Source organism: Ovis aries, chromosome 11, assembly GCF_016772045.2.
Source record: "Ovis aries strain OAR_USU_Benz2616 breed Rambouillet chromosome 11, ARS-UI_Ramb_v3.0, whole genome shotgun sequence".
In the NCBI taxonomy this organism is placed as follows: domain Eukaryota; kingdom Metazoa; phylum Chordata; class Mammalia; order Artiodactyla; family Bovidae; genus Ovis; species Ovis aries.
Genome location: NC_056064.1, coordinates 11,714,440 through 11,742,122, shown reverse-complemented (window position 1 = coordinate 11,742,122; position 27,683 = coordinate 11,714,440). Strand labels below are relative to the sequence as shown.

The window sequence follows — 27,683 nt, the reverse complement described above, 5'->3', positions numbered from 1 at the left end:
GTGTTTAGAGAGAAAAATTAATATTTGTCCCATAATGAGTACTTGGCTTTTAATTTCCAAAATTTTGATAGAGATTCATTTAGACTTACTGGGAAAAAAAAAAGTTATTAGACCAGTAAAAGGAAATCCTGGGGAGGGATGTGGGAGGGGGATTCAGGTTGGAGGAACACATATGCACTCGAGGGTGATTCATGTCGCTGTGTGGCAAAAACCACCACAATATTGTAAAGAAATTATCCTCCAGTTAAAATAAAGTAATTATTTCAATAGAAAAGGGAATTGCTTCATGCCCAGATTTTCCAAATGTTAACAGTTTAATGAATTTGCCTTATTTATCTTTTCTCACTCTGTATACACGCACTCACATACATACACATCCACCAAAAACTCATTTTATTAGTTTTTTTCTTCCACATGTCTGTTGTCTATAGTGAATTCTTTACTTGTGGCAGAGCTTTGGTGCTCTGGAAATTACCCCATCCACTCTTTTTTTTCCCCTCCCCTCCTACTATTCTGTTTTCTCTTCCTATTAACACAGATTACAGTGACAAAAAACACTTTGATGATAGTATTCATAACTTATGCAGGTTACTGCTAGACTATAAGACCTAATACTCTTAAACCATTTTCTGAAGAGTTTGTTGACTGTATTCAGAAATTGCTATTGTGACATTACTTATAATTCTTTGTTGTTGTCTTTAAGTCGCGTCTGACTCTTTGCGACCCAATGGACTGCAGCGTGCTAGGCTTCCCTGCCCTTGTCTGTATAATTCTTATAGTACTGTTTGGTCACAGAATTATCAGAGTGTAGTTTGTGGTTTTACTATCTCAATACTTAGCAGTTTCAGTGACATACATGTATTTTGATTAACCAAAAGTAGTACTTGTTTCGGGAGAGTAAGGTATTCCTTGAATTTCCATTTTTGACATATGCTGAGATTTGAAGCACATCCCAAAGCACATCTAATGGTTTGAATCATTAGATTTCTCCCATTAGATTTTAAGATTTACATTAATTTCATTTTTGTTTAAATTTTTTTTTTACTGTGGCCAGTTCTTAAGCTGGAGAAGGCAATGCCACCCCACTCCAGTACTCTTGCCTGGAGAATCCCAGGGTCGGGGGAGCGTGGTGGGCTGCCGTCTATGGGGTCGCACAGAGTCGGACACAACTGAAGCGACTTAGCAGCAGCAGCAGCAGTTCTTAAGCTGCAGTTAGCTCACTTGCATTATTTCCATCAAGTTTTATTGTGTCCTGGGGATTTTGATTAGCACATTAAGGTCACCAGAGTGATGAGCAAACAGTCTTTTAATTTTCCAGGTCACTGTGGAAATCCTAATTTACTCTAATTTTGCTTCAGTGAAATGTGTTTTCTAGCATTTAAAAAATAAAACTTACAGATGTATTTGACATTAATTATGTAGAAAGAGAACACAGAGCTGACTCATTTATAGGCATTAAGTTCCAATACACCTGATATTATATCTAGTTACAAATATATGTTCCATGTCCTAGATATTTGCCATAATGGCATAAAATGAACATTAAAAAATGCATTCTAGCATAGAGATTTCCAAGGATTGCTTAGGATCCTGTATTTAAATAACCAAATTTAGATGGAAACCTCAACCCAAACCTTCAGGGGATAGACGTGTGCTTACCACGTTTCACATCTGCCCCCTTATTTATGGAAAGATACATCCCTGAAAGCCTGTGCAGTGTCAGGGACCATCTGTCTTACTCACAGACATTCGCAAGGCCAGTAGAACTGCAAATGGCAGAAGACAGATGTATTTACACCTTCATGCTCTATACCTTGAAGCAGCACTGGGAGGAAATAAGGCCTATTTTGGCAACAGCTGTTGCTCAGCCCAACTGTGGTATACACTGATGAAGGCGAAAGATGTGCTAGGAATCATTTGGTTTAATAGCTGCTCATTCAAACAAAACCCGTTTCTTCCAGTCTAAGACGAGAGGATTGGAAAGGCCTCCATATTGTTTTTATCATGTGTAAATCAGCATAGTTCTCATCTATTAAAAGTGAAGGTGGGTGCCAAGGGATTGCTCCTTGTTTTCAAGTGTGAATTTTTTGTAGTAGGGACTTTCAAAGCAATAGCTCATAGATGTTTGACTGAATTAATGGATCAAATAAGTGATGAAGGGTTTTTTAAAAGGCTTCCTATGTGAAAATTTACTAAGTAGACAATTTTTCATCAATATGCATAATTTTATATACATTAAATCTAAAATTATTGACACATGCATCATTTTGTGGGCACAAGCGGGGAACAGGATATTTCAAAAAGTGGTCAGAGAGATTTCCCTGGTAGTCCAGTGACTAAGACTCCACGTTCCCAGTCAGGGGCCCAGGTTGAATCCCTGGTCAGGGAACTAGATCCCACATGCTGCAACCAAGAGTTCACAAGCCACAACTGAAGATCCTGCGTTCTGCAGCCTAGATCGAAGATCTCAGATGCCTCAACTAAGACCCGGCACAGCCAAATAAATAAACAAATAAAACTTTTTTCAAAGTGGTCTTAGTAATTTCATGGGAATAAAAAATATAGAAATTGGGAATGAAGTTACTTCCTTGCCCTTCACTAGCTGACGTGTTTAGTGAAGTAACCTGGTACTATTTGTTGTGTTTCACTGGTTTTCTTAAGTTGAGCAGCTTCCTGCTACTTTCGCTCTCCACCATGTTTGTATGTATTCATTTTTTTGTGAACAGTTTGAGCTAGGTATTAGGAACCTTAGGCTTGACTCTGGAGAAGTAGGCTAGGGAATATAGTGAAAGAATATCATCTTAGGAGTCTGAAGCTCCATCTTCTTATCTTGGTTCTGCCATTTCCAGTGTGCCTACATGAATTTCGTCATCCGAGGTATATTTGTATGTATGGATTATAACCTGTCAGCCTTACAGTGTGTGAGTTTCCAACAGGTGTTCTATTATGTACTTTCTAAGCCTCATTCATTGCTGTTCCCTAGGCCAGTGCTTCACAGGAGCTCCATTTAGGAAACATAGATGATTGTTCTTCTTTGGAAATGGAAGCATTAAATAGCATTTATTTGATTATCTCTAGTTGAAATTTGTAGACCAAATCTGCCATCAGAGTTTGCTAAGTGAATAACTGACATTGGCATATAGTCCTTGAGGAAGGTTTGTTCCTCTTTCTGATTCACTTTGTTCTGCCTTGGCTTATTTAGACACTTTGACCTAAGCCTTAAATCTTACAGGTGAAGTTTGAAGAATTAAATGGGAAAGATTTGGAAAAAGACACCCCTCCACCCCCCACCCAGTTACCGTGGTGGTTGTTTTTCAGTCACTAAGTTGTGTCCCACACAAAAAGAATGATGGTCAACTCTGTAACCCAATGGACTGCAACACCCAGGCTCCCCTGTCCTTCACTATCTCCCAGAGTTTGCTCAAACTTGTATCCTTTGAGTTGGTGATGCTGTCTAACCGCCTGATTCTCTGCCGCCCTCTTCTCCTGTTGCGTTCATTTTCTCCCAGCCTCAGGGTCTGGCTCTTTGCATCAGGTGGCCAAAGTAATGGAACTTCAGCATCAGTATCAGTCCTTCCAGTGAACATGCAGGGTTGATTTCCTTTAGGATTGACTGGTTTGATCTCCTTGTAGTCCAAATGGTAATCCTCCACTTCCTAGTCCTGTCTTATGTATGTATTAATTCTTGATAACTAAGCTATAAATGTTTCATTCCAGATATAAAATACCTAGCAATGTGTATTTTCCTTAGGATGGATGTGTTTACATGTGCAGTATACATGCGCAGTTTGAGTTTCCAGTTTTTGTACTAAGTCAGTAGAGTACTTAAGTCTTTCCATAGTTTGTTCCCTTTTCCCATAAATCTGTGAATTTTGGGGAGTGGGAGTGGGGAGGAGATTAAGTCTCCTGTATAATGTTTTACAAGTTAGCAAGCATTATTTTCTATGGAAATTTGGAAATCTGTGTGTGCTATTCTAGTCTCTCTTCTGCCACATCTGGCGGAAATTGAACAAGAGAGTTTTTTCTGATGAAAATCTTGAGCTTGTAGTTTAAATTTGCATGTTGAATATATCTCAGATTAGAAAATTCACCTGGATATTTCAGCTTGACTTTGCCTTCAGAACAATAATTTGAGAGCCAGTAGTGCCATAGGTCTCTTTAGTAGATAAATTAATGAAAAATTTAGAGTAATACTTGAAAATGATATGAGGACTAACTTGTTTGTATGCACATGGGGAATGTGAGTCCATCAAAGTTACTGTTTAACACGAGGGGGTGTAGAGTGTAGCACAGTCATTGGGGTTCCTGGAATGTGGTGTTAGACTATTGCTTTTCCTTACTATTTCACAGATAATGTTGTACAGCCCTTTCTCCGTTCAGTATGTTTAATATTTATATGGGCTCATTCTTATGTCTGTTAAGTGACAGTGCTTGCATTCTCATAGGACATGATTAGTTGGAAAGTGGGACTTTCAGACTTGTTTGTTTGTTTTTAATTGGAGAATAATCGCTTCACAGTGTTGTGTTTCTGTTGTACAACAGTGTCAGTCAAGTATAAGTACACATATATATGGGGATATATCTATCTGTCTATCTCGCCTCTCTCTCGAGTCTCCCTTCCGCTCCCCGCATCCCACCCGTCTAGGTCAGCACAGAGCACAGAGCACCAAGCTAAGCTCCCTGTCTTGTATAGCAGATCCGCACTAGCTGTCTCTTTTACACACGGTAGTGTATATGTCACTGCTGCTCTCTCATTCATCCCACCCTCTCCTTTCTTTGCTGTTTTTTAGGTGCCAACTATATTTAACTCTGAAGATGGTGAAATCTAATTATTATTACTGCCTTTTAGCAGCAGAGTCAGGTTATAAAGGGTTTTACCATGTTCAAATAAAATCTGATTTTATTTTCCTCTTAACATTTGAACAGTCTTTTTATTGGTCTTATTTTCAGCTAGGAAGACCAAAGCTTATGTGGCACTGTGTAGCCTTTAAAAAAATGAATCAGAGTTTAAAGAGTTGCATAGTATTAATGATTTGATATGGGACCTCCCAGCTAGCACTAGTGGTAAAGAAACCCACCTGCCAATTCAGGAGACATAAAAGACATGGGTTTGATCCCTGGGCTGGGAAGATCCCTTGAAGGAGGGCACAGCAGCCCACTCCAGTATTCTTGCCTGGAGACTCCCATGGACAGAGGAGCCTGGCGGGCTACAGTCCATAGGGTCAAAAGCAGTTGGACACAATTGAGGCGACTTAGCATGTGGGCCCACAGTGATTTGATATGTAGCACAGTTATTTCTTGTCTTCTGAGAATCTCCAGAAGAAACACTTTGAGAACCAGTGGCAATGTCACTTAATGCAGGACTAGTATTTCTGATTTTTAGTCTCTTGGCGAACCCTGATGTTTTCCAGTCAGAATTCAGCTTCAGAAGGACATAATCATGACTAAGTGGATAGTTTTACATGGCAGGATTGCTCAACCTGCTGAATCTTAATAGTGTTTGGAAATATACACATTCTTAACACCTGAATATGATAATTGAAGTTGCATTTGTTAGTACAGACCATTTTAATTCAGCTTACACTCTGACTCACGTGCTGTTTTCCTCCTTTAAACCACCCCTTGTAAAACTACAGCTGCAGGATTTTGGAGTGGAAAGCCATAGGTGAAGACAGCTGGATCATGGACTTGGCCTTTGTGACTTTTTATTTTCATTCTTTCACTACTGAGAAAAGATGAGGCGGGCACATTTCAAAAGAACAGCTGACACTCCCCATACCAAATCAGTGACTACATCAGTCACTCTAATTCTTTGGTGTTTATGGGTCTTTTCCATGTATGTGGCGGAGATCCAGTTTGTAGGAGCGGCTAAGAAGTGGGTGAGTATGGACTGGGACCATGCCAGGAAGGAGTCCTCACCTGTTTCCCCATCCCCTGTCTTCTCCTTGAGCTGGGTCAGTCTCTAGATTCTTCTTTGGCCAAAGAAGGATGACTTTTAATGCATACAACTGAATTAGACTGTGAACAGTGAGAGCCATGTTGTCTTCAGGCTTGACCATGCTGCTGGTCAGTGCGTGCCTGTTCACTGCAGTGTCTAGAGAGTGAGAGTTAACAGTGCATTTGGGGATTGTGAAGTTGTGGAAATCTTGTTGGTAACATGCTGCTGTTGCCTGGGAAGGAGAATCTAGCAGATTTTTTAAAAAGTGTTTAATTTGTTCGGCTAATATGTTACTTTTTATACATAAGGAAATTTAAACTTGGAAAAAGGTATTTACTGGTTCTGTAGGTGGGACAATCAGCTGGTCTTTTGAACTGTAGAAAGTTAAAGTTTTGTTTCATTTTTGTTTGTTTGGTTTTGGGGGTCACTCAGAAGCCATTTAAACCGTTAAGGACTAAGAGAAAACTTGCAGATTATTTGCGATGAATCAGCTTTATTCTGATTTTTTTTTTTACTTTTTATTTTATATTGGAGTATAGGTGGTTAACAATGTTGTGATAGTTTCAGGTGGACAGCAAAAGTACTTAGCCATACATATACACGTATCTGTTTTTCCCCAAACTCCCCTCCTGTCCAGGCTGCCTCTTAACATTGAGCAGGCATAGTTAGGGAGTTTGGGATGGACATGTATACAATGTTACATTTAAAATGGATAATCTGGTTCCAATGGGAACCCTGTATTCTGATTTGGAATGAGGTGGGAGACTTATCCAGCTTCTGTACAATCTATGGGAAAGAGCAACTCATGCCCAGACATTCCAGATCACAAAAGCTTCTGTCAGAATAGTTTGGACTGTTTGATTAATTCAGGTGTCTGCCTAAGGAAGAAAATGTAAAGAAGTTGGGTAGTATGTGTCAACAATAACTTCTTCACTTAGGCAGTATCTTAGGGGCTTCCCTCATAGCTCAGTTGGTAAAGAATCCACCTGCAATGCAGGAGACCCCGGTTCGATTCCTGGATCCGGAAGTTCACTGGAGAAGGGATAGGCTACCCACTCCAGTATTCTTGGGCCTCCCTTGTGGCTCAGCTGGTAAAGAATCTGCCTGCAGTGTGGGAGACCTGGGTTCGATCTCTGAGTTGGGAAGATCCCCTGGAGAAGGGAAAAGCTACCCACTCCAGTATCCTGGCCTGGAGAGTTCCATGGACCAAGTCCGAGGGGTGGCAGAGTTGGACACGACTGAGCAACTTTCACTTTCACTTGTGGGCCTGTGGAAATGTTTTGAACCTTCCATTTTCTGATCATTATTTCATGGTATCACAGTGCCATTGAAAGATTGGTGTCTTCACATGGTCACAGTTATTTAAATTGGTGTTGGTCAAGTGCAGGATGAGTTCCAGTAACATTTTGTTTCTGATGTAATCAGTGAATCATGAAATCAAGGGAAGGGGGGAATCATGGCTAACTTTTTTTTTCATTAATGAAATAGAATATAATAAAATGTAATCTTGCTCCTTGTTCTTCAGACTTAACAGCCTTATATTATCTAGGTCCACAAAACATTGAAATGGAAATAGTAAAATTGATTACAAACAAAACCCCTCACACTCATTAAATTATTTGTTTGTTTTGTTCAAGTACACATGAGCTTATACTTTAGTACATTTATCCCTCAGTATCTGAGGGGGATCAGTTCCCACCCCGTACTGAAATCTGCGGATGGTCACGTTCCTTATATGGAATGGCCTAGTATTTGCATAATCTACACACATCTATGCATATACTTTAAGTCTTTTCTAAATTGTAAATAGTTGCTGGTGCATAGCAAGTTTTACCTTTTGGAACTCTCTGGAATTTTTTTTTCTGAATGATTTTGATCTATGGTTGGTTGTGGGTATGGGCCCTCTGGATATGGAGAGCCAACTGTGTATTTCCATGGATCACAGTCAAAACAATTTTGGAATGCATTGTTTTAGATGTGAGTGATGAAATCATATCTCTAGTTGTGGTCTTCTCTTATATCAAGAGATTTCCTTGCTTTGCATTTGAATCATCTCTAAAGTTTTCTATTATCTCTGTCTTCCCAACTCACAGTTTCTTCTAATATCAATAGTCTCTTGCTCTTTTGTTCTCTTCTTCGTATCTTCTGTACTTCAGTCCTCAGAACTGTACTTGGTGTTGTGCGTCCACTGCACTGGGAGATTGGTGCTAATTAGCATGAGTTTTCTTTTTTAATGTTCTTGGCACCAAAGTTGAAGAAGAGAATTACCAAGTTATGCAGTGCTCTTTCTTTCTTAGTTTGTTATGTCTTCCTTCCAAATGTTAGATGCAACAACAGTATTCTGTTCTGGATATAATTAAGTCAGTCTTCTCTCTGTGCAAGTATGCATAGCATGTCTTAAATGCTATGAACAGAATATTAAGAAGAAATATGTGTAACATGGAAGTCTGCCTTTGTATCCCCAGCTATGTTTAAAACAAGCAATTGTGGCTTTAGTTTCCTGTATTCCAACCTAGCCCGGTATAGGCCAGATAGAGGAAGCTAACCTCTTCTGTCATTATTAAGAGAAATGCTGATTTCCTGGAATGTGACCCTAAAATGGAAGTAAATCATACCACGGACTTGTATTAAGTGTTAGTTCCTTTGACCAGCAGTATGCAGTACCGCTTACTGGAATGAAGCAGCTTAGAAAATACGTCCTTTCTGTGGCTCTGAGACAGCTGGTGAACAGCAACGGTGCTTATCAAATGTTTATCGAGTCCTCTCTCACTGGTGTTAAACATTTCGTGTTCCACACGTGTTGCTACTGGTTCCACTCTTCTCTCCATCCAGTTATTCCATTTAACTTGCACTTTGTTTTAAAGGGCCTCTGAAGTAAATTTTATTTTACCTTAGGAACCCTACAGGGGTGCTCCAGAAAAGGGGGAGAAACAGAGCATTTTGAAATCTGGAACCTTATGAAAATGAAGGGACTTGTTACTACACATCCTTCTGTTCAGTGGTTATATCAGACTTGTTAGTATTGACAGCAGAATCGCAAACGATTACTAATTTTTTTAGCTATTTTATCCATACTCTTTAACAGTATGATCAACATGTATTTGTTAATATTAAATGAATTTTCCTCTAATATTTTTGTGCCTTTTCCCCCCTTTTCCATGAAGGCCTTATCTGTTTGGAGCGGGGTGTTTTTCCATAAAAGCTCCATGGTGAGTCTCAGTTCAGTCCCGCATGCCTAATTCCTTTGCTGTTCTCTCCGAAAGTAACTCTGTTTTGTACTTTGTTTTCAGTTGCATGGCCTGATCACAGATAGATGCACCGAATTACTGAGTCATTGGTAGATGTTGGTATTTAAGCTTGAAAAGATCAGTTTTCTTGGTTTCATTTCATTTTTTGAAAATTCACATTAAAAAATCATAGAATAATATTTAAAAAAAAAGAAAGGAGAAGAATTCTCATAATAATGCTGGTATATAAAAATGGCCAACACCCACATTTAAATCTTTTAGTATTATAGTGATAGAAGATAGAAACTCCCTACATTGACATGCTGAACTTCTGAAGACATGATTTATTTTGAAATATAAATATATTTAAGTTATACTAAAAATACCCTATAAATTTTTACTGCATTTTTTTTGGTACCAAAGGAAAAAGAGTCAGTTCTGTTTTGAATAGTTTAGGTAGTTAAGGAGCTACGTGGGGAAATTTGGGTTTTATGTACAAACTCCTCTAAATTCCTAAATAACTGATTATTTTGAGTTATTAGCACCTACCCACTATAACTTGTTTGCATTATTATATAAGAGTGCATAAAATATAACTTTGTCAGTCTTAGCATGATGACCATAGAAAAGAAACGGTATATTTCATACTTTTATGTAAAGATGTGCAGTAGAATGTATTTAGAGCTTGGTGTAATATGTTTAACAAAATAGTTAAGAGTCAGAGCTCCAGAATCAGACTGTCTAGGTCTTAAATTCCAGGTCACACACTTACTACCTATATGATCTTGGGCAGTTTTCTAAAGCCTGTCTATATCTTGGTTTTCTTATCTCTATTAGAGTTACCAGTAGTACCTACCTGATAGGTTCATTATGAGGATTAAGTGAACCAACGTATAAATTACTTAGAACAGTGCCTGGCACATAATAAGAGCTCAGTAAATGTTACCTGCCATGCTATGGTTTCTTTTCTGGTTTAAGGGGGAAATTCCATTTTTGAGAAGAAGCTTCTTTAAGTTAGATCATGTTTTTGTTGTTTTGTTTTGGTTCTAGGAGTGAGTGAGCCGACGAGACATTTTGGTATAATTTATACCAGTTTTATAAATTTAGTCAGAATACATGTATGTGAAATTCTCATAACTGCTTCTGAGACTTGTTTATACTGTCTTACGGTCCTAGGGAAAAGTTTTACAGTCTTTTTTCCTCTTGGACAAAAAGAAATAATTTGACACAAACTAATTTCAGTGTTCATACACTAATAGGAACATCTGAAATTTTCATTATTGCATTAGAGTAGGGTGATAAATCATCGTAAAGATTTCCTCCTTAAAATGCAGTATCAAAATTAGTACACAGATTGTGAAACTGTGATAAGCAAATTCAGGGTATACATGAGTAAAAACTCCCTGAAAGTCAATCTTCATTCTTTGTGTTAACTAGATTTTCTTCCAAAAACAAATAAGATACATGGATCTAACTGAGGAGCTTGTAGCAAACAGTGGAATTTTAAATGCTAGATTCAACATATGACAAGACTTCTTTGTAGACTCAATTTAGAATTAAATTCCATCTCAGGATAAATTTCTCATTTTAAGTACAAAGAAAAAAGTTTTAGTATGTTAATAAAGTTTGAAGTTTTAGCATAGACATAAAGATGGAATGACAAATGTTGTATGTGAAATAAGAAAAGCCCATGCCTTCAACAGCTTATGTGCTCCTCAAATTTAAGCAAAAGCACTTGTCAACCAGAAATGATTTGAGGTTGAAACAAGATTAAAAGAGCCAGATTAAAGAAAGGGATATATGAAATATAGTAGACTTTTAAATCATTGCCTGTCTTTTAGAAGACTGCTTTGTGGTTTGTTTGATGCCATCGTTAGCTAGCAAGAAACTCGTTTTTAGTCACTTGTACTAGCCTAAAAGATCCTCCTTTAAAATACGTCTCTTTACTGGTGGTGCATGTTTTTCCCATTAAGATCTTAATGAAACCTCAAATTAAGGCAGCAAAATGAATATAAATTTGACAACTTCTTCCATGTTGTTTATAAAAAGCTTCTTTGTTTTAAGAGTTTTTATTATTTTTCCATGTTTAGCATTCAACCTGAGAATGTTTTCATTTACTGTTTTGGAATAAATACTATGTTAAATAAAATCATTTCTTTATTTCATCAAGTTTTTAGGACTTTCAGTATAGGGTAGGATTTGTATTTTGGAAGAATATGAAACTTTTATAGTTCCTCTTAAAATGTTATATAAATTTCTTACAATTTTTTAATTATTTTTCTGTTGAAACATTTATATTTAGCTGAGATTTTGCTTTTGATTGATCACAATTTCTGCTAATTTCTCCATTCTTTGATAAACTGTTTTAATTGTTTAAATGCATGCGGCTTCAGATGAGTCAGTTTATAATAATTTCTTTTCCTTTGACAACCAAATAAACTTGTTGGAAAGTTAACTCTGCAGACCAACTTCAACACTTTCGCCATTTTATACATTCTGAAGATTATGTATTTTCTAGGATTTTGGAATTTAAATGATGGTATAAATGATGTAAAAGAATCACACATGATACACTTTTTAAATGCATAAAATTTAAGAGAAATACAGTGAAATTTTAAAAATGAATGTTGCTTTCAATATTACAAATAAGTAACAAGTTGTTATGGAGTTCCTAATCTGCATCTAGTAAACTTTCCTAGTTTTTTAAATTTCTTAGTGAAAGAAAAAATATATGCACAACAGTGTAGACAAAAGGTAGTTCATTTGAATATATCTTTATAGTATATAAGGTTAATTTTAAAGAGGAGTTAAAACTTACGTATCAAATTATATTTAAAGTTTTAATTAGTGCCAAGTTTTCAATCTGTTTATAAATAGTTAATTTCAACTAATCTAGTTATTCTGACACTATTGAAAAAAATATAAATTCATTTTCAGAAGAAAAGATTTATATGGAGAGGAGAATCTTATATGCCGAGTTCAAAGAAAATCTCTTAGATCTTTAAAAAGAATTTGTGATAGAATACTTTTAGATACCTGGTTAGTATCTTTTTAAAAAATGCAGTACTTTCATTTTCCTTCTTAGTTTTTATTTTCGAACATAAAGCTGAGAATGAGGGAAACTTCTAAACTCCTTTTGAACGCCTAATCACAGTGAGGAATATAAAGAAAAGCTTTTTCTCTTTAACACAAGGTATAACACCACTTGTAATTCTTATATAAATATTGCCTAAGATTTGAACTGAAGTATTGACTGTACCCTTGTGATTCAGGGAATGAAAGAAACGGTGCTTCTATCTCAGCTTATCCCTTTTCCATGCTTGTGTCCTAAACAAGGCCCCAGACCTCATAGTCGCTTTTCATGCCATCCACAGATTCACCACTTATACCCTATTTTATAGAACATAGAAAATTATCCAGATGCACATAATTTTGCTATAATTTTAAAGCCTGTATCCTTAGAGCCTTGCCTTTTTTTTTTTTTTTCAGTCTGTCTGTGGTTAGAGTGTGGAGAAAAAAAACAAGCAGAGAAATTTAATATGTTTATCTGACTGAATTACATAATGCAGAAGGAGCCAATGGGTAACTTCCATAGTCTTTGTAAATATTTTTAAAGATGTCATCATGTTAATGTCCCTAGAACATCTGATGGCATTAAAAATGATTCTCATCCTATGGTTAGATGGTTAGGTCTCCCAGAAGGAATGATGAAATATTAAAATCCTGAGTTTCAATTTAGCACCTTATTTGTTGTTGTTTTTTTTTTAATCATATATTAGTTTTGATTATGTTGTCTCTTGTATTAAGTTTTGTAAATGTGATGTTTTCTGATATGGCGAAGGTTGAATTCATTCTGTAGTCCATTATGTTTTGCTCACAAGTGAAGGCAAATTTTTCTTTAGTTTTTGACCTTGGAATTATTTATGGCACAGGAGAGTATAGTGCAGGAGTCATTAATGGATAGGAGTCCACCACCTCTATCAGGATGTTTTGTATTCATTTGTAACGATAACACAATTGAATTTTTGGACCCCTGTATACACATATTTTTTTTTCTATCAACTACTAATTGAGTAAATTAGTTAAACAGTGAGAGGCATTTGTTTTAAACTTGCAAATGTCTTATAATAGAATTTTTTAAGTCTCTTTCAGAAGATAAAGGGAGATAGATATTGAGAAGAAAGAAAAGAAGGCTAATATTGGAGTGCTTTTCTAAAATGGTTGGAACACCAATCTATAAATAAGCATGAGTTACAAGGCTAGCACTTTTCTCTTTTATTCTTTTCACATATATATCATTTGTCAATATTTTATCTTTCTGCCAACAAAAGGTGATTTTGCAGTAGAAATATTCTGGGTCATTGGGAAAAGTTCAATTCTATTTCCACCCGATATTCCACCTGGTCTTGGTCTTTTAAAATTTCAGGATAAATGGGAAATTGAACCAATATTAAATTTTCTTCCTTTGGATATTTCATATAGAAAATACTTTATTAATAATAATATTTTCTTTAGATTATGTGTCTTTTCTATTTTTCAGAAAATCTTGTACACATATACTGCACATATTTAAAATTTCTATTTTGCTTAAATACCATAATCATTCCAAAGGTAGATTGATGATAGAACTAAACTTGTTATGACTGTGTTCACCAAATATGCTAAGTACCCAATACATTGCCTTGTGTCATGCAGGAGGTGGCAAGTTATTTTCAGGGATAAAAACTTTTAATATTAAACACAAACTCTTACTAATGTGATTTATGAAGGCCCTATCAGAAGCATAAGAAGAAATGAAATATAAGAATAAAAATGATAATTTTTTCATAATTTTAAGAATATTTTTAACATAAGGTACTTATTCTCTGCAGGAAATAATGAGTTTATGTAAAATGATACTATATTGATGCATTTTAGTCATGTATTCAGAAATTGAGTTATATATAACATTAAAAAAGTCTGAGACTTCAGCTTTTGACATTGAATAATTAGACTGTAAGCCAGTAAACATACAAAATATATATTTGCTTGACTAAAGACTAAATTGATTATTATATTACAAAAGTAGCCAACTGGCCCAGTAGCAACTTTAAAAATCTATTTAGGATACATAGCTTAGATGCACCATAGACTGTCTTAAGAAGTGGCATGCTACTTGTTTTCTGTCTTGTTGCCTCAGTTCAGTTCAGTTCAGTCGCTCAGTCGTGTCCAATTCTTTGTGACCCCATGGACTGCAGCACGCCAAGCCTCCTTGTCCATCACCAACTCCCGGAGTTTACTCAAACTCAGGTGTCCATTGAGTCGGTGATACCATCCAACCATCTCATCCTCTGTCGTCCCCTTCTCATCCCACCTTCAATCTTTTCCAGCATCAGGGTCTTTTCAAATGAGTCAGTTCTTCATATCAGGTGGCCAAAGTATAGGAGTGTCAGCTTCAGTCTTGTTGCTTACCACATGATTTAAACAACAAAAACAAAAATAACTCAGGAATTTGCAAAGAACTTTGAATTTGTATATTTTGTACTGTCATTGCTGCTTGATGGTGATTCTAGTAAAAAATAAGTCATACAGTTGAAGCACCTTTCAGAAAAATTCTGGAATTTTTTTTCCGCCTCTCTCCTCAGCCTTCCAGCCTCCCGAAACTAACCAATGGAAGTTAAAAGATGCTATTAATAGTTACAGGAACTTACAGCTTCCTGATAGCAGTTCAGTAACAGAAACAAGGGCTCAGTGGTAAAGAATCCACCTGCCAGTGCAGGAGACAGAGGAGACGTGGGTTTGATCCCTGGGTCAGGAAGATCCCCTGGAGGAGGAAATGGCAACCCACGCCAGTATTCTTGCTGGGAAAATCCAAGTCCATGGGGTTGCAAAGAATCGGACATCACTGAGCACACACACAATGGAAATAAAGACTACGAAGGAACCTTACAAATAGCTGAGAAAAGAAGAGAAGCGAAAGGCCGAGGTGAAAGGGAAAAATACCGAACTGAATGTAGAATTCCAGAGAATAGCAAGGAGAGACAAGAAAGCCTTCTTAAGTGAACAATGCAAAGAAATAGAGGAAAATAATAGAATGGGAAAGACTAGAGATTGCTTCAAGAAAATTGAAGATACCAAAGGAACATTTCAGGCAAAGATGAGCACAATAAAAAACAGAAACAGTAAGACCTAACAGAAGCAGAAGAGATGTCAGGGAGGGATACACAGAAGAACTATACAAAAAAGATCTTAACCACCTGGATAAGCATGATCGTATGGTCACTCACATTCTGGAGTGTAATGTCAAGTGGGCCTTAAGAAGCATTACTATGAACAAAGCTGGTGGAGATGATGGAATTCCCGCTGAGCTATTTAAAATCCTAAAAGATGTTGCTGTTAAAGTGCTGCATTCAACATAACCAGCAAATTTTGAAAACTCAGTAATGGTCACAGGTCTGGAAGAAGGTCAGTTTTCATTCCAGTCCCAAAGAAGGCCAGTGCCAAAGAATGTTCAGACTACCATACAATTGCGCTCATTTCACATGCTAGCAAGGTAATGCTCAAAATCCTTCAAGCCAGGCTTCTATAGTATGTGAACCAAGAACTTCCAGATGTGTAAACTGGATTTAGGAAAAGCAGAGGAACCAGAGATCAAATTGTGAACATCCACTGGATTACAGAAAAAGCAAGAGAGTTCCAGAGAAACATCTACTTCTTCATTGACTACATGAAAGCCTTTGAGTGTGTGGATCACAACAAACTGTGGAAAATTCTTAGAGTTGGGAATACCAAACCACCTTACCTGCCTCCTGAAAGGCCTGTATGCAGGTCAAGAAGCAACAGTTAGAACTGGACATGGAACAACGGGCTGGTTCAAAATTGGAAAAGTACATCCAGGCTGTATACTTTCACCTTGCTTATTTAACTTATATGCACATTAAGTACATCATGCAAAATGCCAGGCTGGGTAAATCACAAACTGGAATCAAGATCGCCGGGAGAAATATCAACAGCCTTTGATATGCAGATGATACCACCTGATGGCAGAAAGTGAAGAGGAACTAAAGCACGGAGGAGCTCAAGTGCTTCTTGATGAGGGTGAAAGAGGAGAGTGAAAAATTCGGCTTAAAACTCAGCTTCCAAAAAACTAAGAGCATTCAGTCCCGTCAATTCATGGCAAATAGATGGGAAAAAAGTGGAAGCAGTGACAGATTTTGTTTTTTTTTGGCTCCAAAATCAAGGCAGGTGGTGACTGCAGCCATGAAATTAAAAGATACTTGCTCCTTGGAGGAAAAGCTATGACAAACCTAGGCAGCGTATTACAAAGCAGAGGCATCACTTTGCTGACACAGGTCCATGTAGTTAAAGTTATGGTGTTTCAGTAATCATGTACGGCTATGAGAGTTAGACCATAAAGAAGGCTGGGCACCGAAGAATTGATGCTTTCAAATTGTGGTGCTGGAAGAGACTCTTGATTGTCCCTTGGATTGCAGGGAGATCAGACCAGTCAGTCATAAAGGAAATCAACCCTGAGTACTTATTGGAAGGACTGATGCTGAAGCTGAAGCTCTAGTATTTTGGCTACCTGATGATGTGAAGAGCCAACTCATTGGAAAAGATCCTATGCTGGGAAAGATTGAAGGCTAAAGGAGAAGAAGAGGGTGGCAGACCATGAGGTGGTTATATAGTATCACCAACTCAGTGGACATGAATTTGAGCAAACTCCAGGAGACAGTGAAGGACAGAGAAGCCTGGTGTGCTGCAGTCCATGGGATCTCAGAGTTGGACGTGACTGAGCGACTGAACAACAACAACAACATTGCAGCTGCGGCAGATGCAGCAGAGATATGAAATTGTTTGTAGAAACATTCGTTTTATCACAGAATCTTGACACACACACGAAGCTATTATTCTGTTCCCTGTCAGTGGAAGTCTTCAGTGTTTTAGGCATGGATGTGACTTTTATGGGTAATAACTTGGAGTGTTTAGAAAATGTTAATGTTGGAAAGAAGAGGCCTTGTCATATATGACAAGGTGCATCGTATGGATTTTGTCAAAGGCAGACACCAAAAGGACCAAGCAGAGTGGCTTCTGATCCAGACATTTTGCTTTCCCTACCAGGAAGACATCAAAACAGAGGGCTCAGGAAATCAGATACGTGAGACTATTTCACGTGTCATAACACCTGGAAACTGAGATTACCGAACTGAAGTCTGATCTTTTAAAAACTTAAGACTGTGTGCTAAATAGGAGATAGTTAGCACGAAGAACTGAGGTATGGGAAGGCACTGCCCTGAGTGCTTTCTGCACGTTACAGAATCAGTGGTTCTTAAACCTGAGTGGTTGCCAGAATCTCCTGGAAGATTTGTTAAAACAGATTGTCAGGGTGGGGCATGGCTTGAAGATTATTTGCATGTCTAAGAACTTCTCAGTGCCAGGGTCCACACTTTGAGAACACGTGTAATATGGTAATCCTTAAAATAACACTACGAGGTAGGCATTATGATCTTTCTGTTTTATATATTAGTTGTGTGAGCTCTGAGAGGTTAAGTAACAAGCGAAATTCACACAGGTGCTTTTGCACCTGGGATTCAGATTCATGTTTTTACCTGACCCCCCAAACCCAGTCTTTCTCCATCTAACCTTACTTCATTAAAAGACAAAGAGATAAAGGATAATGAGCAAAGGAAAGTAGAAATAATATCATTTGACATTGGAGACTGTCTAGCAGAGTTTATAAGGTCCCTGGCGAAATTGCTAAGGAACTTTGGGGGCAGACTTTGACATAGAGAAGAGATACAGGAGTGAAAGAAGACAATAGGTTGTCATCAGAAGTTGATTGTACTAGAAGCTGGAAGCTGATTTGGGGAAAGCAAAGAGGAAAGCTTGTGCTTTTTTATGGTAGTTACGTGAAGTAGCAAAAGTTACTTATTGTATTCTTAAACATTAGAAGAAACAGAACAAAAATAGACCTGTCATTTTCACAAATCCACAAAGAAAAAGTAAGAACTAGGAAGATCAGTGATTATAATTGCATTAGATCGTTAGATCTCCTCTCCAGACATTGTCTAACCATACATCGCATGTGGCTGCGAGCATTGTCAGGGTTCCATTCTGTATCATCTTGTGTTTTCATACATGCTGTCTCCATTCAACTGTATTGTCAGTCTCACGTTTTACATTTAATATGAAATGATAAGCTGTTCTACTATTATGAGAGGTTTATGCTGGTTTTATTGTTCCACTTTGAAATATCCAGGGAAATATTATCCACTTCAAATAAGTTGGCTTGGATTTTGGCAGCATATTCTTCAGAAAGAAGTCAATTCTTCTTGGTCTTAGAAGCTGCTATTCTGATAATACCTTGAAACTTTGGACTAGTTTTGCTGCCGATCACAGTTCTACTTAAGGCAAAACGCATGTCTATATGTGGCCGAATTTTAAGGGAAATATGTCATTATCTTGAGGACTGTGATTTCATCTTGGTAATTTTTTTTCTATCATTTTATCTTTTAAGCAAAGTTAAACCACCTCCACAAATTTCACCAAGCAAATCAGTGGGCGGAGAATTTTGTGTGGCAGCAACGTTTGGGACATCCCGATCGTGGTTTGCAAATAATGCAGGTCTGAAAAGAGAAAAAGGTATGTGTTTTTACTGAAGTTAAACTCACCATATGTAATTTGTGTTTCTTGAAGAAAACTCATAGCAGTTCTCTTTGAATAAGCTTCAGCCCAATAGCAGAATTTTCCCCCCACTCAGTTAGCATTGTCTTTCCTCAACTACTCAAGTCTCGTCAACAGAAAAGGCTGTCCTCTCACTATAAATGTGAAATAAATTGCCCACTGAGTGTTTTTGTTTTGCTGCTGACAATATACAGGTGCTGTCAAAGTTGTCAGTCCCATATCATTATATGTATCTTTTACATTCTTCTCAAATGATATTTTCATGCCATTGTCTATGAACTGTGGAGAGGAAAAATGCTGTTATCCCTATTTTAGAGATGAATAATTTGAGTTTAGTGGGTTTAAGTAATTTAGCTGAAAATGCTAGTTAGTTGGCAGTGGTATCAGTTTGAATCCAGGTTTTCTGATACATCTCTAAGAATAATCAACAACAGCTCTGCCATGTTATAAATTAAGATATACAGGCTCCCACTCAGAAATAAGAATCTTTTATGGTAACCAGTGTCCCTTTGAACTTACATAGTATTGTTTATTTAAATCCTTTCTTTGACCACCAGAATCAGCTTACAGAAATACTGTATATGATCCCTTATCGTTCTTACGTAGAAAAGAGTGCCTCCTTTCCTGGACCAAGTGTTTTATTTTGAATGTTAAAAATTTCCTCTTTATTATTGTGATTCTATTGAAGTAGGTCAGAAACTGAACTGTTAGCGAAGCCCTCTACTGATGAGTTCCACAGGCTGTATTGTTCTTGGCAAAACGGCTCTCCTTGACGCTTAATACTGGCAGTCAGACATCAGCTCTTTCCCTCGTTATCGCCTTTCAGTGGCCCTTTCCTTGGAAATAGGATCCCAGGCACAGCAGGCTCTTTACCTAAGTGGGAGAGGATACTGTGGAGTAGGCAAGCCTTCCATTTTCTTATCCCATCTTTATTTTTTTTGTTACCTCCTTTGCTTTAATGATGCTATCGAAATGACTTTTTGTTACTAGTTAAAACCCTCTGTGAAGCTCCATTTCAAATGCTTCTCCCTTCTGTTCTAATTACCCTTTTAACTTGCTGCTCTTTGTGTCCCACTGACTGGTCATTAGCCATGTTCTCCAATCAGCTGTAATTGAGTCCTTTGGCAAAGAGATAAGGTGACCCGCCCAGCACTCATGAGGGATTTTATGTTCTCCTAGGTTTACTGTAAAACCCCAGATAGAGGACTAAACCTGTCTTGGTAATGAGGACATGTGTACTTGTTATAAAGTCATTTGATTAGGTCCATATTCAGCACCTGACCTCAAAGCATGACTGTTCTTCACTTACTGTGGGGGCCAGTGAGCCCGCTGAAAGGAATGAAGGAAGAAGCTTTGGGGGAGGAGGATTTGCTCCTGGTTTTCATTTGTTTGTTTTAATCCAGAAATTTAAAGGAGAAACTTTCCTGAGAGGGAGTGTGTGAGAAGTTAGGCTGATTTAGGCAGACACAGTCTCTCTTTTCTGTCCGTCCTTCCCTCTCTCACCTGGTATTCGTTTTGCGTGTTGTGGGACAAATTACTACACTGTAGGCAAATGCAAAAGATTGTATAATATTGTTTCAGCATACTAGAATTTTGAATATATTTGTGTCATTCTTGAAATAAATTGCTTAAAGATTTAAAAATATTTTGATAGCAAAGACCTTTTCATGTTCATTATTGTTGTGCTCAGTCGTTAAGTCATATCCGACTCTTAGAGACTCCATGGACTGTAGCCCACCAGGCTTCTCTGTCCATGGGGTTTGCCAGGCAAGAATACTGGAGTGGGTTGTCATTTCCACCTCCAGGGGATCTTCCCAACCAAGGTATCGAACCTGCATCTCCTGCGTCTCTTGCATTGCAGATGTATTCTTTACCTACTGAGTCATTGAAGAAGCCCTTCATATTTATTAGCATCTACTTATAAGAATAACCTTTAGACAAGGAGCGGGCACCGTGTGAAAAAGTTTCTGCTTTCTTATTTTCACAGCCAGCCTCAGGAACAGATTGAAGGGTCAGTAACTTGTAAAAATGAAGCTCTTCTCCTTTTATGCCATTATCACATATCCAGCATCTGTTTTTCTGTTTGTAGATCAGTCCAAACAAGTTGTAGTTGAATCCCTCTACATTATTAGCTGCTATGGGACCTTAGTGGAGCACGTGATGGAGCCACGACCACTAAGCACCGCCCCCAAGATCAGTGATGACACCCCACTGGAAATGATGACATCTCCTCGAGCCAGCTGGACTCTGGTTAGGTAGTATCTCTTTTTGTTTTTTATTTTAAAAACTCAACTTTGTTGAGGTATAAAATATTAAAAGTGTACAATTTGATAAGGTTTGATATATGTATACAGCTGTGAAACATCACCATGATTAACATTATAAATACATTGTTGTTTAGTTGCTAAGTCGTGTCCGACTCTTTGCGATCCCATGGATGGTAGCCCCTCCAGGCTTCTCTGTCCATGGGATTTCCCAGGCAAGAATACTGGAGTGGGTTGCCATTTCCTTCTCTAGGGCATCTTCCCAACTCAGGGATCAAACCTGTGACTCCCATATCTTCTGCATTGCAAGCAGATTCTTTTACCCCTATGCCATCTGTGAAGCCCCACATTATGAATATATTCTCACCTCAGATATTTTCTTATGCCTCTTTGTAATCTTTCCTCTTGCCCCTCTTGATTCCTACTTCACCCACTGAGCCCTAGGCAACCACTGGTCTGCTGTCTGTCATTGTAGGTCAGTTTATTAATTTCTAGAATTTTATATAAATAGAATCAGAGTGGATACTCTTTTTGTCTTCTTTCTCCCAGCAAAATTATTTTGGTTTATCCCTCTTATTGTCTAGTCAAAGCTATGATTTTTCCAGTAGTCATGTATGGATGTGAGAGTTGGATCATAAGGAAGGCTGAGCGCCAAAGAATTGATGCTTTTGAACTGTGGTGTTGAAAAAGACTCTTGAGAGTCCCTTGGATTGCAAGGAGATCAAACTAGTCAATCATAAAGAAAATCAACCCTGAATATTCACTGGGAAGACTAATGCTGAAGCTGAAGCTTCATTACGTTGGCTGTCTGATGCGAAGAATTGACTCATTGGAAAAGACCCTGATTGGTGGGAAAGATGGACGGCAAGAGAAGAAGGGGGTGACTGAGGATGAGATGGTTGGATGGCATCACGGACTCAATGGACATGAGTTTGAGCAAACTCTGGGAGATAGTGAAGGACAGGATAGCCTGGCGTGCTGCAGTCCGTGGGATCGCAAAGAGTTGGATGCAGCTGAGTGACTGAACAACAAATGCCTCTTGTTGCATTTTTTGATAATTCATTCCTTTTTAAATTGAGATATAATTTATATTTAATGCATATAATATAATCAGTCGCTTAACATGAATTTTCACTAGGTTGTACACCCATCACCACAGTCAGTTTTTTGAGGGTGGTGGGGTCTTCGTTGCAGCATGAGGGCTTCTCTTGTTGTGGTGCATGGGCTTGGTTGCCCTGCAGCATGTTGGAGTTTAGTTCCCAAACCAGGGATCGAACCCACATCCCCTGCATTGGAAGATGGATTCTTAACCACTGGACCACCACAGTCAGTTTTCATCACCCTCCAAAGACACCCCGTATCTGTTAGCAATCACTCCCCTCCAACCATTCTTCTTCAACCCTTCAGCCCTAGGCAATACCAGTTGACCTCGTGTCTTTGGATTTGCCTACTCTGGACATTTATGTAAATGGAATCATACAAAATGTGACCTATTGCGTCTGACTTCCTTCGCTTAGTGCAGTGTTTTTAATGCCCAGCAATGTTAAGCATGTAGCAGAACTTCATTCCTTTTTTATGGCCAAGTGACTTATATGGATGTACCACGTTTTGTTTATCCATTCATCAGTTGATGGGCATTGCCACTGTTTAGCTGTCAAGAATTATGCTCCTAAGAATATTAGCCAAGTAAATAAATATAAAAATAATAATAATAAATAAAATGATTCCCCAAGATAAAATGGCTCATCACTGTAAAATGCTTATTAAAGTCAGAGTCCTCCTTGAAAGTATATAGTCATTAGAACTTTTATAATCTAGTGTAAAGAGGGAGAAATAAGAAATAGGACAAAGCCCATTCAAAATAATGTATACTGGTACAGGAGAGACAGAGAAAATTGGTCCTGATGTGTGTGGAAGTATTAGTTGCTCAGTTGTGTCCAGCTCAGAGACCCCATGAACAGTAGCCTCTCTGTCTGTGGGATTTCCCAGCAAGAATACTAGGGTGGGTTGCCATTGCCTGCTCCAGGGGATCTTCCTGACCCAGGAATCGAACCTGTGTTTCCTGTGATATAGGCAGATTCTTTACTGTCTGAGCCATCAGGGAAGCTATGTATGGAAGGAAACAGACAAAAAAGGATATGAAAATGATCTCTCTCTCTTTGACATTTAAAAATATTCTTGTATTGATTTTTGGTGGCTCCAGCACTCTTTCCTACTACTTGACTGCACTGGATTGATCTGATCAATATCTTATGTGTCAAGCTATTTAGGAGTGGGCAGATCTAATTAAAATTAGTGCACCATCATTGAAATAAGTGGCTTATTTTGGAACTCAAGATAATCAGGTCTTTAATAAGTCAACCATTAACTGTGTTTTTTTAACCATTATTTTCTGCTTTATTTTATTTTAAAATGCAAATATATTCTAAGAATAGAGGGCGCTAACAATTGTCAGAAACACTAACAGCTGTCAGAAATTAGGTAAAAATTAGTTGTGACATTTGAGTTTCACACTTCCTCTCTATTCAGTGTTTTGAATGTCTTGTCTATTATGTTGGAGGGTCATCTGCTATTAAACTAATATTGACTCAATGTAATTTGTATGACTCACTGCCACCTTTTTATTCTTCCTAAGCAGATGGCTTTGTGTTTCAGGTTTCAGCACTCCAACAAGTTCATTTTAATGATTAAAATGATAGTATGAGTTTATATCAGTGTCTGTAAGTGGTGACAGTGATAATGATTTATGTTCCATCTATTAAGCCTGAATATTAATAGTCTTCTGTTATTTCCTTAGAACTCCTCAATGGAATGAATTGCAGCCACCATTTAATGCAAACCACCCTCTGCTCCTCGCTGCAGACGCAGTACAGTATTATCAGTTCCTGCTTGCCGGCTGTGAGTAGTTCTTGATTTTTCCTTCCATACACTATTTTGAACTTTCATCTTAAAATGCTGACTTTTAATGTAAGCATGCATATTACCAGTGGTACATAGGCCAGAGGCCATAAACAATCTGATGGAGGCAAGGAAGATATTTTAATACGATACATCATAAGCTTTAGCACACATTAATTGTGGCTCTGGATGTTCATGTTCCCTCGTCATGACATATACCCTTACTTTTATATAAATTGATAGAGAATATCTGGTGGGTATTCCCCAAATTTTTTTTAAAAAATAAAGATTCTAGGATATAATAAAAATTGGAATCTGTTTCTGACATGAAAAGAAGTCACACACTTTTTGCTGTGGAAATTGTTATTAGCAGGCTTTTTGCTTTGTAGGATTGTTTTGCAACATTGAAGTAGTGATTGCAGCTCCATAAGGATTTTGTTTACTTTTGATCTGGGTTCTTTTTTTACTTAAGGAGGAAAAAGTATACGTTGAACTAGAAACAGCCTTCTTTGTAGGTGAGACCGGAAAAGATAATTTAATATTTATTATCCAGCTTACGGTCATAGAATTAAAAATTCTTTACAATTATAATGCAATTCTGTAGAATTCACTGAATCCTTAATTTAAATAAATGGCTCTGAGTACTGTATGCTTTTAGGAAATTTTCTGTAAATCAACACTGACATGTTTTTAATGGAGTTTTATTCTATCAGACTTATTTTCTTGCCTGGTTGCGTTATACAGTATGAAGTAAAAAATTTGTAAAACAATTTTATGTTTATAATGTGTCATATGTTATACTGGAAACAGAGGAAGTGTACTGACTTTGCAGTAAAGTTATGAAGCTCCATAATTGTAACGAATAATTGGTGGTTTCATTCACTGATTCTTCCAGCATGTATTTATTGAATGACGTCTCTGTGTCAGGAACTCGTGGTTTAAATGAGAGTAGTATGTTGCTTCTGTCCTCAGTGAATTCAGTATCTAATTCAGGAGACAGATGTTTTATCAAAACATAGAAGAAAGTGAGACAGGTCATCAATGAAGGGTTATACATGGAATTGTGAAGGCAATGGCTTAAGTTGCTAAATTGTTTACAGAGGGATAGTAAGTGGTTTTCTGGTTTAAGAAGCAGAGTATATAAAAGTTCTTAGGTTCTAGGTTATCTCAGCATATATTTAACTCTGTCATATGACTTGGAAAAAACATATATTGATATATCATGTCAATGTTTATAGAAACATTTTCCCATACCTCTCTACAGAGGTAAAAATAGTTAATTGTTGAATTAAGTATAGTTGACTATTTCGGCATTAATACCAGTTTTCTTTGTTTAGTTATTTTTGAATATACTTTTTATTTATTTTTGGCTGCACTGGGTCTGCATTGCTGCAGGTGGGCTTTCCCTAGCTGAGCTGAGCAGGGGCTACTCTCTCATAGCGGTGTGCAGGTTTCTCATTGCACTGGCTTCTCTTGTTGCAGAGAATGGGCTCTCAGGCACACTAGTTGTTTCACATGGGCTTAGTTGCTCTGTGGCATAAGGGCTCTTCCCAGACCAGGGATTGAACTCATGTTCCCTTCATTGGCAGGCAGATTCTTTACCATTGGACCCCCAGGAAAGTCCTCTTCAGTTATTTTGACAAGTCTGTTACAGTAGACAAACAGTAGCAAGTTCCAAACATGTAGAAAAAGATACAGGCAAAGTTTCAAAAAAAAAAAAAAATGCAGCTATCTCTATTCCTTGACTTATTTGTTCCAGTGAGTTAAGCTAACTTTAACAGCTCTAAACACCTTTGTCCAATTCTTAGAACTACAAACCCCCCAGGTGCATGACTGAAGAAACGCCACTGTAGCCCAAGCTGTCAGTCGTTTCCAAACATTGCAACAACACCATCAGAATTTCAGCTTAGAAAGAACACACTGGCAGTGTTGTAAGAAGAGGTTCAGTAGTAGGGAAGAGGTGTAGTGGCTACGTGATACTGGAGCAAGATGGGAGGGTGTTTATTAAGGCTTTTACAGAGAAGACAGAATAAACCTGTGAGATGTTGCACAGTTGGACTAGAACAAAATTAGGCAATTTGAACTGGTCACTGATGATTGTTTGATTTCTAAATAACATACGTAATATAATGCATGTCATGGTAGATGTTTTGAATTCCAGATGGACTAGCATAGGAATAAGGATAAAAAGGCCAAGTTTCTAGTTCCAGACCACCTCTTGTTAACTTGATAAGTATAAAGTGTCAATAAGAATACTTGCTCTTATAAATATGTTACTGTGGTCAATGCAGTGATACTAAGCATCGTTCTGAACATTTCTTTCTTATTTCAGAAATAAATAAGAAATATTTTCAATTAATAGACTTCAGGGATTTAACAATGGAATACCTAGTCTGAATCTGTGATCTTGACCTTGTTGCCAGATCTGTTGTCTAAGTGACAGACTAATATGTGAGTCCTATATCTAGGTTACATAATTGTTATGTTTCCTCTTATCCAGTGAAATGTTACTATAGACATAACTTAATTTAAAAAACACCTCAGTTCAGTTCAGTCGCTCAGTCGTGTCCGACTCTTTGTGACCCTATGAATCGCAGAGATAGGTGATTCTGTAATAAGTATTATATCACTTCTTTACATTGACAGCAGAGACACAGATTTTGCCTGAATTTTGAAGTCACATTTTCTTACATAAAGAAAGGCTGTTGAGGGACATCCCTGGTGGTCCAGGGTTAAGAATCTGCCTTGCAATTCAGGGAACATAGGTTTGATCCCTGGTTGGGGAAGTAAGATCCCACATGCCATGGAGCAACTGAGCTCACAGTACCGCAACTACTGAGCCTGCACTTCACAACTATTGTCTGTGTGCCACAGTGAAAGATCTAGTGTGACGCACTGAAGGTCCCACCTACCACAGTGCAGCCAAATTTGTTTTTTTTTTTTTAAGAAAAAGGCTATTTGATTTAGAGTCCTGGACAAACTAGTATATTTCACGACTGAAGAAATTAAACATTCAAAACATGGACATCTGCATCAGGGGAGTAAAAGCTGAAATATAACTGGTTAAAGCAATGCTGGAGCCGGTTTAGAGAGAGTACCTTTACCTGCCCATCTGTTGAGCCCATCTTTATGCAGGTTAGAACCTCCTGAAGAAGACTTTGTTACTACCTTCTTGCCTTCTCACCATTTCCCTTACTGAAACCATTTGAAAAGATGATATTGTACCTGGCGGCAGGAAGTTTTGTTTTACTTGACCATGTTGAAAATCTGCAGACTATTGATAATAGAGTACTGAAAGTATCTCCAAATATAATCATTTGGAGTAAAACTAATGCAGACTTCGCTAGCGTCACCAGCATTTTCTTTGGTTGTGTCTGAATCTGTGGATCTAGTGAAGTAGACTTGTACAAACTCCGGAAGTTGTAATAATACTGGACAAAGAATGATGTAAATGGAAATGCGAAAGACACTTTGTCGCAGGGAGAAGAGACTAGGAGAGCAGGATGTTTAGCAAGGAATCCCCACCTCCCCTTCCAGCCCTGTAATCATAACAAGTACACCACTAGTTGATAAACAAAAGTTCTGCATATGTGGCCTAAGGGTCACTGCTGGGCAGGGAAAGGGAAACGTGCCAGAACATTAAAGACTTCTTACCTAAATTTAGTGAAGTAAGTGAAAACTCCAAATTTTGTA

The 27,683-nt window shown here is 37.7% G+C and overlaps 1 protein-coding gene across 24 annotated transcripts in view; it reads left to right on the top strand.

Moving 5' to 3' along the window:
• The window catches only part of BCAS3 (BCAS3 microtubule associated cell migration factor), a 607,379-nt gene that overhangs the window by 265,226 nt on the left and 314,470 nt on the right, over positions 1-27,683 (top strand). For 12 of the 24 annotated variants that reach the window (XM_042255341.2, XM_042255344.2, XM_042255336.2 and 9 more), the window contains exons 17-20: positions 9,103-9,147; positions 18,662-18,786; positions 20,918-21,083; positions 23,890-23,990. In XM_042255341.2, coding sequence (XP_042111275.1) covers positions 9,103-9,147; positions 18,662-18,786; positions 20,918-21,083; positions 23,890-23,990 — 437 coding nt within the window. The remainder of the gene's footprint in view (positions 1-9,102; positions 9,148-18,661; positions 18,787-20,917; positions 21,084-23,889; positions 23,991-27,683) is intronic. The other 12 variants (XM_042255345.2, XM_042255347.2, XM_042255339.2 and 9 more) reach the window with 1 other exon arrangement.